This window comes from Amphiura filiformis, chromosome 4, assembly GCF_039555335.1.
Source record: "Amphiura filiformis chromosome 4, Afil_fr2py, whole genome shotgun sequence".
NCBI lineage: Eukaryota > Metazoa > Echinodermata > Ophiuroidea > Amphilepidida > Amphiuridae > Amphiura > Amphiura filiformis.
In genome coordinates, this window is record NC_092631.1 from 66,078,686 (window position 1) to 66,092,389 (window position 13,704).

Here is a 13,704-nt window from a genome sequence, read left to right on the forward strand (position 1 = left end):
GTGTTTAAAATACAATTCTGGTTTACCCTGTGCACTCTGTGTTTAAAATACAATTCTGGTTTACCCTGCGCACCCTGTGTTATAGGTACAATTCTGGTTACCCTGCACACCCTATGTTTAAAATACAATTCTGGTTTACCCTGCGCACCCTGTGTTTAAAATACAATTCTGGTTTACCCTGCACACCCTGTGTTTAAAATCCAATTCTGGTTTACCCTCGCACCCTGTGTTTAAAATCCAATTCTGGTTTACCCTCGCACCCTGTGTTTAAAATACAATTCTGGTTTACCCTGCGCCCCCTGTGTTTAAAATACAATTCTGGTTTACCCTGCGTTTAAAATACAATTCTGGTTAACCTGCGCACCCTGTGTTTTCAATACAATTCTGGTTTACCCTGCGCACCCTGTGTTTAAAATACAATTCTGGTTTACCCTGCGCACCCTGTGTTTAAAATACAATTCTGGTTACTCTGCGCACCATATTTTTTAGGGTTAGGGTTGGGGTAAATGTTAGGATTAGGGTTATACTTGTGCGCAGGGTATACCAGAATTATTCCCATATTTCATATCTGTCATTTCATTTCAAGCTAAAGCTTGGAAAGAAGACTTTTAACCTAGCGATTTGAGTTTGCTTTTGTTGATGGGAGGCACCACGCTTGCCGTATTTTGTGGTATTTGAGTACGATTTTAATGAGATGAAAAACACTTCTCATTTTTTTCCAACATCTTTCAGAAAAGTCATTGCCCGTCATCAACTAAGACTTGGAAAGTAGTATAGAGAAGGGGGGAGAAGGAGGGGGTAGCAATAAGCAACTCGGATTTGACCTGAACAATGGACGAACTTGCTCAATATTAAATGAACCTAAATACAACTAATGTGGTCTAGAAAAAAATATTGGCTTTATTTCAAAATCTTTGTATTTGGTATTTGGTTTGTTTTCTGGATCACCTTAACTGTATTTGACTCAAAAATGGACCACTTTGCTCAAATATAAAATACCCAAATATAAATAATGTGATCTAGAAAAAATAAACGTTCGAGGAGGGTGGGCACTGGTAGATAACAACTTCAATGGAATTGTCAAAATGATAGACATATAGACATCACACATTCATATGTTCTATAAGTACTATTTATTTATATTCCATACATATTATTATAGAGCAATGAAAAATTGGAAAGAGAATGGAACAGATGGGCCATTCCATTTCAAAGCCACACACCCCCTATGTAAGATATAACCTTAATCATTTACACAGGGGTATAAATTACAAATGGAGGTCATCACTTCATGTGATATCCACACTCTCTGATTAAGGTGATGTCTTCCATATGGGGTGAATGGATTTCAACTGGAATAGTCCGATATGTAAGTCAAGATATCCTGAGCATCTACATGTAGGCCCCTATAGTCTCTTTTTACAACCTGACTGAAGAAGATTATTTCAAAGATTTGCTGTAATCTTAGGCACTTAATAACCACTGAACCATAATTTATTCTTGTAATTTCATACATAAATGATTTAGATTTAAGGATCACATTTGGTGAAAATTTACTTTGGTAATGTAAATCGTGTAAGGAAAATTATGCAACTCATATAGCTTCAGAATTCGGGAAAATGACCCATGTTTGACCAAATGAGGCACATACAACTATTTTTCTACCCAAACATATTGCACCACCCTAAATAAAACAACCTGCCTCAATTTATTATATGGAATTATTGATAGAGATCTAGTTAGTGCTTTCTCACTTTTAGTTTGATTTCAAATTTGCTTTATAGCCCAAAAGTATTGGCATTAATAAAACGAATGAGCATTTTTGTCTTTATTTTGGAAAAGAAATAAAATTGTCAAAAAATTGGATAAAGTAGAAATTTTCATCTCCAAATCAATAATATGTAGCTTTTATTATCTGTAAGTATTAATGTAATTAAATATTGTTGTTCAAAAATGTGAGTAAAGAAATATAGTTTTAGGACTTTTAAAAATGAGTCATTTATCCCAAATTACGATGGCTTGGTTCCTTGCATCATTTTCTACCCAAAGACATGTTCCGTATATGCACTTTGAACATTTTTTTCTTACCATACTCATTTATGTCAAAACAAATTTCCACCAGACATGGTCCTTCCTGTATAGAGTTAAAGCCATAATGTACCATCTTATAATATGACATTGGTAAAGGTGGGTAACCTGATTGAAAATCTCATCCACCACTTTACCTCATCAAAATGCTGATTTTGGTATCAGATGAAAGCTCATATTTTTCTCATAAACATATTGAAATTTGGCGTTCCAAAGAGGTGTATTTCTGAAGAAATCATCAAAAAACTGCCAAATTAGTCTCAACTATGGCATACTATAGTTGAGACTAATTAGGCAGTTTTTTGATGATATCTTGGGAAATACACTGAGTTGGAACTTCTAATTTCAATATGTTTATGAGAAAAATAGGTCCTTTCACTTGAAATCAATACAAGTATATTACATAATCATGATGATTATCATTAATAAAAACACTGTAGACTACCAATATCACACTGTATAAATGTCGGAAATTCCATTAGGAATTAGTCACATTTACAAAAAACATTTACATTTTCTTTTTGCATGAGTGCTTGAAAGGGATGACATTTTATGTTATAAGTAAGTTTTAAAGAATTTGATTTTCCAAATATATCAGGTCACCTTCCTTTAATTTTTGAAACCTGATTTTTTTGCATATTTGAAATATTTACACGTCTTAACTTGCACCAAAATGGAATTGGCCAATTTTTTTGTCTTTGTAGGTCAACAGAGCAAAGTTCGACATAAAGTCATAATTTTTTTTTATGACTTTATGTCCTCCCATAGAACTGCATGTTAAATGGCCAAAATAACCAATGAGATTTCTTTCACCTGGCCTTTTATTTCAGCTTAAAATGGACAGCAACCCGTCCCAACATTTATTACTATTATTATTTCAACATTTTGAATAAAGAATAATAATATAAAAATTTGATGGAGATCGTACATTATGGCTTAAATATTAGTACATTATAACAACATATTCTATGAAAACTGCTTAATATCATCTTGCAAATTTTGTTTGAGATATTTGTGTCAAATCAAGGTATTAATGTAATAGATGGTGATCCCTCTTGTATTTCACTTTATTTACAATAACAAAAATAGATAATGGTAAAAAAATTGAATGCCAGTTCTTTTTCCCCCTTCACTTGCTTGAACATAACACCGTTTTAGGTCTGGGGGTAACTTTCATATCAAGATGAAAATCATCTGCATATATATTTAAAAAAATACAATTACAAAGTCTTAAATCTAAATCTAGTCAATAAAAGTTGGATAAAATTAATCTCATGACGTAAGTATGATTCATTGTAACCCAGTATTAGTGTTGAATTGATACTTTTTTAGTTTCAATATGGTGGCAGCCTATGTAAATTTTATCTCAAACTCACACTCCCAGTCATGGAAGAGGATTATACGAACCATTTTAATTAGCCATTAAAGGGGTATTTCATGATTTCAGCATTTACTTTATAGGATATGGTTCAATAGATATCCACGTAAAAATCTTATTTCCACAATTTCAGTTTTGCATAATTATATATATTAATGTATTACAGCACCCCAAAGGCTAGCTGTGTTGTAATTTATGTCTATCTACAGACCGAAAATACCAATTGGACGGTATCTTTGTATCATCTTACAGTCACAGTTAAAAGGGCATTTTGTGATCCACAGCCTCATCCCCCCACTTGTCTCAAAAAAGTTGAGATTTTTATACCTCTGGCTACATAATGTTTATGTACCAAAAATATCGCCAAATTTGAATTTCGTTCTGGTATACCAGAACAAAATTACAACAGCGGCCTGTGGAGCAGTGTATTGCACTAAATCATGCATAACTCGCAAACGCAAAATCGGAATCAACTGAAATTTTGGGAATAATCTTTTTTGTGGATATCTACTGAAAATGTCATAAAAAGATGTCATGCTAGGATCACAAAATCCTCCTTTAGGTTTAGGATTTTCACCTGAAGTAGGTGCGGAAATTGAATACTTAGATGTTCACTCAATCTCTGAACAAATGGAATGTAGCCTATTAATAAAATATACAATTTGAAATCCAAAGATTTATATTCCACCATTATTCAGCAGCGTCCCCCTCAGGACAACAATTCTATACTACAAAGGTATCATTCCTATATCTACATGTTTTTGAATACAAAATGATGTCAAATAAGATCATCATTCACACATAATTGTAATTATTATTTATATTAGCCTGTCTTGGTGATACAATAAATCTGCGTATTGTGTTGTGTCTTCGCAGTACCCGGATTAAAAAATAATATATGGGCAGATGATGTGTGTGCACATTTATATGTTTCGCTGATCGGTATCACACTTACACTGGGTTTGGTCAAATCAGTCAAATTTAATTTAGTTTTAGCAAGTCAGTCTGATACGAATAATAATAATACTAATATTTAATGGCTTATTTTCGTGTGATACAAGAATTTATTGCATTTGATAAAAAATATTGCACTCGTCTTCAACTCGTGCAATATTTGTCTATCTCATGCAACATATTCTTTTATCCTTTAGTTGATAAGAATTCAGTAATCTCATTGGTCAAACACCACTAGGATAAAAATCTGTATTACCTGCGTACTCCTCATCAGTATACAGGCAGGTAATATTTCCTGTTTTACCTGCGTAGTCCTAACATACGCGCGTCTGCGTAACGTGACTAGCACAATATCCTAAGACTCGCAAACATAGACCTAATAGACCTACTTCATGAGCGGCATGGCGGCACTGTTAAAAAACAAGTTAGAAACTTTTCAGCAAAGTTTAAGAACAAGTCGGAAGATAATGAAATTCATGTTCACTAAAGGATACAAGGCGGTTCTCGAACCACGAGTCTCGCCTGCTTTTGTGACCGCCTGCTTTAGCGATAACTGTTGGTAGAGAGGTAAATGAATTTGGCGGTTATCGGCTGGGCACGATTATCTGGCCGATGGTAACTGTACCCACCAAGTTTCATGCCCATGCAACAGTTTTACTAATATGACCTCAGATGACCCCTGGTGGCCCTGAAATGACCTTCTAAAATTTTGGCACTAAATGTTGACTGTACCCCTTGTGCTAAGTTTTATGCCCATACGACAGTTTTTACTAATTTGACCTCAGATGACCCCTGGTGGCCTCGAAATGACCTTCCAAAAATTTGGCTTTAAATGTTGACTGTACCCCCCAAGTGTCATGCCCATCGGACAGCTTTTACTAATTTGTCCTCAGATGACCCCTGGTGACTCCGAAATTACCTTCCAAATATTTGGTTTTAAATGTTGACTGTACTCACCAAGTTGCATGACCATACAACAGTTTTTACTAATTTGACCTCAGATGACCCCTGGTGACCCTGAAATGACCTTCCAAAATTTGGCTTTAATGTTGACTGTACCCATCAAGTTTCATGTCCATCCAACAGTTTTTACTAATTTGACCTCAGATGACCCCGAAATGACCTTCCAAAATTTGGCTTGAAATGTTGACTGTACCCACCAAGTTTCATGTCCATACGACAGTTTTTACTAATTTGACCTCAGATGACCCCTGGTGACCCCAAAATGACCTTCCAAAAATTTACCTTGAAATGTTGACTGTACCCATCAAGTTTCATGCCCATACGAGTTTTTAATAACTTGACCTCAGATGACCCTGAGTGACCTCGGATGACCCGTAATGACCTTTCAAAAATTTGGCAAAACCAAAGAACTATTTCATCAAAGTAATAAATCAAAACAGAAAGATGCTTCCTTTACGAGTTATCACTCATTGAAAGTGCTACTTTGCTATACTTTACATGGAAAGCGACTATCTTAAAGTCGTCATATTTCCTTAATTACATGACCGATCAAGCTGTTATTGGGATATGTGATGCACAGTTGAAAATTAATTATTAAAAGATTTGGTGACCTCAGTTGACCTTTGACCTTGTATGTGACCTTTGACCTCACGAAATTGGATAAAGTATGTTGCGCTGAAAAATCAAATTTGGCAATACCAAAGAACTATTTCATCAAATAAATCAAAACAGAAAGATGCTTCCTTTACGAGTTATCACTCATTGAAAGTGCTACTTTGCTATACTTTACAAAGAAAGCGACTATCTTAAAGTCGTCCTATTTCCTTAATTACATGACCGATCAAGCTGTTATTGGGATATGTGATGCACAGTTGAAAATTAATTATTAAAAGATTTGGTGACCTCAGTTAACCTTTGACCTTGTATGTGACCTTTGACCTCATGAAAATCTAATCAGGTCGAGTACCTCTGGCCACGCATAACTCCCCACCAAGTTACGTCACTGTACCCCTATACGGATCTCCAGATAATCTGTTCACAAGGTATTTTGCTTATTACGCATATATTATGCAAATTAGGTACTTAATTACCATATTTTACGCTCAAAATCTAATCAGGTCGAGTACCTCTGGCCCCGCTACTCCTCACCAAGTTACGTCACTGTACCCCATACGGATCTCCAGATAAGCTGTTCACAAGGGTTTTTGCTTGATACGCATCAAATACGCATAAATTATGCAAATTAGGTACTTAATTAGCATATTTAGCGCTGAAAATCTAATCAGGTCGAGTACATCTGCCCACGCAACTCCCCACCAAGTTACGTCACTGTACCCCATACGGATCTCCAGATAAGCTGTTCACAAGGGGTTTTTGCTTTATACGCATCAAATACGCATAAATTATGCAAATTAGGTACTTAATTAGCATATTTTGCGCTGAAAATCTAATCAGGTCGAGAACATCTGGCCACGCTACTCCCCACCAAGTTACGTCACTGTACCCCATACGGATCTCCAGATAATCTGTTCACAAGGTATTTTGCTGATTACGCATAAATTATGCAAATTAGGTACTTAATTACCATATTTTGCGCTCAAAATCTAATCAGGTTGACACCCTTTGGTCATGCTACCTTATAAAGTTTCATCATCATAGCTTACGGTTCTCAAGATAACGCGTTCACAAGCTTTTTCCGAACACACACACGCACACACACACGGACACACACACACCATAGTGATTACTAAGTCTCTCCCTGAACATTCAGGCGAGACAAAAATTGTTAACCCCTGTTTGTTCATGGAATACAGGAAAATATCTTCGGTCTGGTGCCGTATTCCATGAAGCTGAATAGTATCACACTCAAAGCCATTCAATATTATGTAATTATTGCAACATGATTAACACATAATAGCACTATAAGGCAGAATAGACCTATAGAAGCACCTGTAACGTCAAGGTAATCAGTCATCATAAAAGGACAAATAAAATTATATCAACGCACACAATAGTATTATTCTTCATATCTAAATATACAACAATCAAAATTCTTGTATCATTAAGGGCTGGGGTATGAGCGTTTGGACAGTATTTATTGTGGGACATTAGAGCACATCAGACATATCAATTGCATTCTGAATACGAAGAATGTCATTCTGATATCAAATAATTTTGATTTTTTGAAATTGCAATTTAATACACATTTTATGGCAAATCATTAAAAATTGATATTTTTGATATTTAACAGTACTTGAAGTAAACTTTATAAATCTAATGAAAAATACTTAAAATGTATGTAGGTGGGATGAAAAGCCGACGATCAATTGAAAATTTTGACCTTCATTATTGAAGATATGGATTTTTTCCCCAAAACACCACAAAAAAATAGGTCTTTTGGGAAAAAATCCATATCTTCAATATGAAAGGTCAAAATTTTCAATTGACCGTCGGCTTTTCCTCCCTGCTACATACACTTTAAGAATATGTCATTAGATTTATATAATTTACTTACTTATTTGACTGTTATATATCAAAAATTTGAAAAATATCAAATTTTTATAATTTGTCATAAAATTTGTATTATATTGTGATTTTCAAAAAATGAAAATTATTTGATATCAGAAAGACATGCTCATTATTCAGAATGCACTGATAGTCTGAGGTGCTCTCATGTCCCACAAAAAATACTGTCGAAACGTTAATAAACGCTCATTTTAGATCCCTTAAGGAATCGGATAGCAACGTTTGCACAGTATTTTTTGTGGGACCTGAGAGCACATCAGACATATCAAATTGCATTCTATACGTGAGGAATGACCTTCTGATATCAAATAATTTAGACTTTATGAAATATGAGATATAATACAAATTTTATGGCAAATTATTGAAATTTGATATTTTTAAAATTTTTGCTATTTAACAGTCCTCAAAGTAAACTTTATATATCTAAAGCTATGTTGAAAATCATCATATTGAAAATTTTGACCTTTCATATTGAAGATATACATTTTTTCCCAAAAAGACCTACATTTTTTGGTGTTTTGGGTAAAAAAAATCTATATCTTCAAAAGGTCAAAATTTTCATATGATGGACAGCTTTTCATCCCAACTACATATAGGTCCCACAAAAAATATGTGCCCATCCACCACAAACTGGTCGTAAAGTCAGCATTTTCCATTTTGAGATACAATCAAAAACAGTATATGGATTTCTATGTAAAATAGTAGGAATTTGACTTTTGATGAATCATAACCTCACTTCCAGATGTCAGATGAAGCTGGTTGAGGTGTCATTTTAAAGCTGAAAGTGAATTCTTTCAAAATCTGCAATAAACAGAAAATGATCTAGAGCCGACTTTACTGCCACTTCGTGGTGGATGGTCACATATATGTGAAAACATCACTATCCGAGCCCTTAAGTTCATATAATAGACATTTTCTGACAAAATTATTATTGTATACTGACTTAAAATGAAAACAGAAAGTACCACTACAGTGATCATTTATATATAATTACTACTTGATACTACTTGTGGATTCAACCGTATTCATTTCCATGATTTCTAGCTTGGGCCAACTTAGGTATTTCCTTGAGAATGGTCCACTAAGCCTCTATTTTGCTACTATTTACTTTTGCATCTATTCATCTGGGTACATCTGAGCAAACTTTCAACCTCAGGGGTCAATTTTGGGCTATCTGACCTTTGGTCTAGAGATTTCAGCCATTGTTATATGTGACACGATCAAGGGAAATGAGTCGGATGTCACTAAGAAAGTGTTAAAATTGTTATGTTTTATATTGTTTTCAGTGACTGATAAATTGATGTAACTTTGCAAAGAAAAAGTTGTATAAACAAGGGGTTTCCAGTTTCTGAAAGCTCTAAATATCCTCTTTAGAAATATATAAACTCATTTTGGACCAGGGTTCGACAAGTGACTCATTCCCCTTGATCATGTCACATATTAGCAAAAACAAGCTTAAGAGCAAAATCTTTACAAAATATATTTATTTCCATTAATCATGACCTCAATTTTGGTATGATATCCATGTTAAAATCCATAACACACAGCTACAAATGTTCATGGGTATTATGATTGTTCCCAGGAACTGATTTAATTTCAAGAATCAAGTATCCAAAATTTTCCAAATTTTTTTCACTGCACATTTATCTATTGCTGATCCAAATTTGTTTAGTCAAGGCCCGCCGTATGCAAACAGCTGAAGATGTACCTACGGCCATGATGAGGGGAGACATAGGCCCCAACGGCCCTTCAACTGGCTATGCCACTGCTCATAAACAAATTTGAGTGAATCAAAGAGTGGGTGAGGATCAACATGACTGAGAATCAATTACATGGGTGAGCTTCAATTACATGATTCTAGCAAACAATGTATATGAAATTTGATTCTCCCACTATGTTTGATATATCCCCCATTTATTTCCTGTCCATGACCAATTCAGAGGACAAAATCATGACCAATTCAGAGGACAAAATCATGACCAATTCAGAGGACAAAATCATGACCAATTCAGAGGACAAAATATTTCCATGTATGATGGATAGCTGTTGATTTCTGGTCTTGGATCCTAAATCAAATACTTTTGTTCAACATGGCAAGTTTGATTTAGAGGGCACAGTTTGTTCACACAAAATAATTGCTATAAATAACTTCCACATAAACTTACACTTAAATGTATGCATTATTAAAACATGCTGCAGAGAAAAATGCAAAAATAAACTTATTTATGTCTCATTACAAAATGGGTGAATAAATGAATATTTCAGAACTATTAAAAAAATTGTCACCATCTCACCTGAAACGGGTATTTATACTTTGATCAGCTCTTAATAGGCGGGAATTATTTGGTTTTTGTTGCTGTGCGAGTCAATAAAGTTCCAACTTACGCACACGTAAATTCACAAAAACATGTGTCATTCACGGAAAACGCAAAGTGCAGTTCGCGTAGGTGCTGCGCCTAGCTGTGTGTACGCCATTCTGTATTAATCCACGATGTTATGAGTCCCGACTATTAAGAGCTGATCAGAGTATAGTGCATCTATTTGCATATTATCGTGTATAATTCCAAAAGTGTACAAAATATTGGTAACTATCATTTTTGAAACAAATTAGACTGTTCCAGTTGAAATTTATACACCCCCTATGGAAGCGTTGACTTTAATCTTCCACACAAGGGAGTGTGAATTTCAAACAGGGTTACCTGAATGAGTAACTCCATTGAAATCTACACCTGCTGTGTTGAGATTCAGTTATGTCTTCTACAGGGTATGGCTTTCAACTGGAAAAGCCAATTTTCATTTTGTCATTATTAGTTTTTAAAATTTATTTCACATCAGTAATTTATTAAATATTATCTATTTAATGTTGTTTAGATAAAAATCAGTCAAGGTATATTGTTGATTTGGTACAAAACACATTCCTGAAAAGTCTGAAAAATCCCCTACATTACACAATGAAAAAAAGTAATAGTATGTAGTAAAACTTGAAATTGATACATTCAAAATAAAGCACTGATGGTAAGCTACAAAAACATGACCAGCTATTCCAGTTGAAATCCATACACCCCCTATAGAAGACATGACCTTAGTCTCACACATATGGGGTGTAGATTTCAAACGGAGTCACCTATTCAGGTATCCCCATTTGAAATTCACACTCCCTGTGTAGAATATTAATGTTATGTCTTCAATAGGGGTGTATGGATTTCAACTGGAATACCTCATCACAGAGTACTTTGGATGATTACGATGTACAAGTGTGTATATTTCCTCAGAGAGGCCAACGCACATAAATGTTACAAAACTTGTGCTGGTTTCGAACCAGTGACCTTTAAATCTCTAGATCAATGTTTTGTCCACTAAGGCACAAGTACTGGGTGACAGTGGTTTAGCCAGAGGGAGCAGGATGGCGCAGTGCCCCTCGGAAAAACATTTTAAGGTAAAATCGCGACAAAATTCCTGTTAGATCAGACCTTTTTGCCTGTTCTTTCCCCTCTAATTGGGATCAAATTCTCAGTGACCAAGTTTTTTTTGCCTGCTCGGCATGCAGAAGATGATTATGCATCTGCTGAGTGAACATTGGAGCAGTAAATTACACAGGTTTTAGATTGGATAGTTATTCACCACATTCCACAGTGGATTGCATTCAAACAGTATTAAAACTAAAATAAAATCCAGGCAAGTGCACATGTTTTTTACCTATTTTATTTATGTGCACCAGCCACTCTGTGTAAAGATAAACACTTGTACAATGAGATTCATTGCTTATTCATTAAAGGCACACAGCTGGTTTTTCATTTAAAAAAATGACAAAAAGAGAAAATTCTCTGCTAATAATTCAAATTACATTCTAAATCACTGAATGTAAGGCACATAAAAATTAGGCTTATATACCATATATGGCTGTAAGTACACTTTTTCATTTGAGACGCAATTAAAGTAATTATTGCTATAAATTATTCATAATATTATTGTACAATGATTAAACTTTCACTGATTTCATCTTATTCCTTAAGTTCTACTTAGTTACACCAGTACCAACGTTATTGCTTTACATACATAATTTACATAATATATTCATCCATTCATTCATTAAATCTCTACCCATGATTCTAATTTTCTTACCCATGATTTGCATAATATATTCATTACACTTTTCGCCCAGTAATCCGATCTCTCTTCTGTACCGTAAATCCTGATACTGCCAGAGAACTGTGACGTGTCTGAGCAGGGATGGTTGAGAGTTGCCGTCTACCCAATAGAGGGCGCTGTTTATGCTGAGGAGTGCTATGATTGGAGTCATATGCTGATGCTGGACCTGAAGTTATAAAATCAAATGGTATGAAAGTTGTTAATTAACATTAAAGACAAAAAAAAAAAAAATAGCATGTTGACATAAAAGTAATATAAAACTGGGAGAATTTAATCAAATTTTACTTAAAGGGGGATCCAGTTGACCAGGCAAACTTTCAAGGACAACCCAATTAAGTAAGCTTAAAATATAATCAAGTCAATGTTCACCTCTATACCACCAAACTTTGTACAGCTCCCAACTTAATGTGTTTTCCAGATATTTGTAGCGGCCTTTAAGGAGACTGGAGACGATTTCACCTGTAACAATACCTACCTTTGTTCACTCTAAACAGTTGGTTGAGTCTGATGGCAATGAAGCCTAAAAAATATTGTTTGATTGGCGTAAACCGACCAACCCTAAAAATAGGCCCCACCCTAGACTTTTTTTTCGTATTTTTTTCGCAAAAAAAAAAAATCAAATTAAAAAAAAAATTTAAAAAAAAAAAAAAAAGTTCCAAGGCCTATATCATATGCAATTTACAATATGCAGCTTAAAATGTGTGTGTAAAAAAAATGCCGACCGGCCTATCCTAACTTTATTTTTTATGTTACGCCAATGAAACAATTTTTTTGGCCTGAGTTAAAAGTATACAAGAAACAAATGAACAAATGTAAAACAAGTAAACAAATCCTTACCTCGTAACCTTTTGTGAATGGATTGACCTTTGCCCTTTTCAACTCCAATCTGATGGACGACAGCTGGTATTGCAGGGCTTATTGATCTAAAAGACATTGCATCTTGGTCACCTAAATGATAATTCAAAAATAAATAAATAAATAATAATAATAATATATTTACATACATATATTCTTGAAATATGAAGTGAATTATAAATATTTAGTTTTCTGAACCAAATAGTTGTGGCATTATGAAATACAACTGAGGACACCTGGACACCTTGCTTTAACAAGATATGTTAACCTAACAACCTAGTACAACAACCTTTATTCATTGTGATCATCCCAAATAGTTGCCATTACACCTGGGTGGGGTGGGGTGGGGCAAGCAAGGTGCAGTAAAATGTGCAACATCCCAATTTTGATGCCTGTATCAAAATAAGTCTCTGGTGATCAATGTTGATAGCCGTTGTGTAAATCCTACTGGTTTATTTTTTTAGTCATGGCCAAAATGCCAGAGTGACCTGTGACTGAGTTGCCTTGAGTTCAACTACCCAGCAAACAGAAAACGTTGATATCTTGGATTCAAGGGTATAAAACATTTTAATAACATTCAAAAACATTTTTTTTAAACTTACTGCAAAACATTCTAACAATGTTATTTAAACATTGACAAAACGTTTTTTTTTCATACCAAATGTTTTAAAAAGGTTTATCTTAAAATATTTTGACCAAAATAAAGACACTTTTATAACATGATTATAACGTTTTTAAAATATTTTGTGTTTGCTGGGTGGTAGCAATTCGTTGCTGGGCATGACAGCAAC

General features: G+C 34.4%; 1 protein-coding gene across 3 annotated transcripts in view; it reads right to left on the bottom strand.

The window, feature by feature from the left end:
• Positions 1-11,614: 11,614 nt before the first annotated feature.
• Positions 11,615-13,704, bottom strand: part of LOC140151223 (kinesin-like protein KIF19) — a 48,750-nt gene continuing 46,660 nt past the window's right edge. For all 3 annotated transcript variants that reach the window (XM_072173487.1, XM_072173488.1, XM_072173489.1), the window contains exons 21-22: positions 12,896-13,006; positions 11,615-12,224 (exon numbers count right to left, since the gene is read on the bottom strand). In XM_072173487.1, the coding sequence (XP_072029588.1) occupies positions 12,055-12,224; positions 12,896-13,006 (281 nt within the window). In that variant the 3' untranslated portion in view covers positions 11,615-12,054. The remainder of the gene's footprint in view (positions 12,225-12,895; positions 13,007-13,704) is intronic.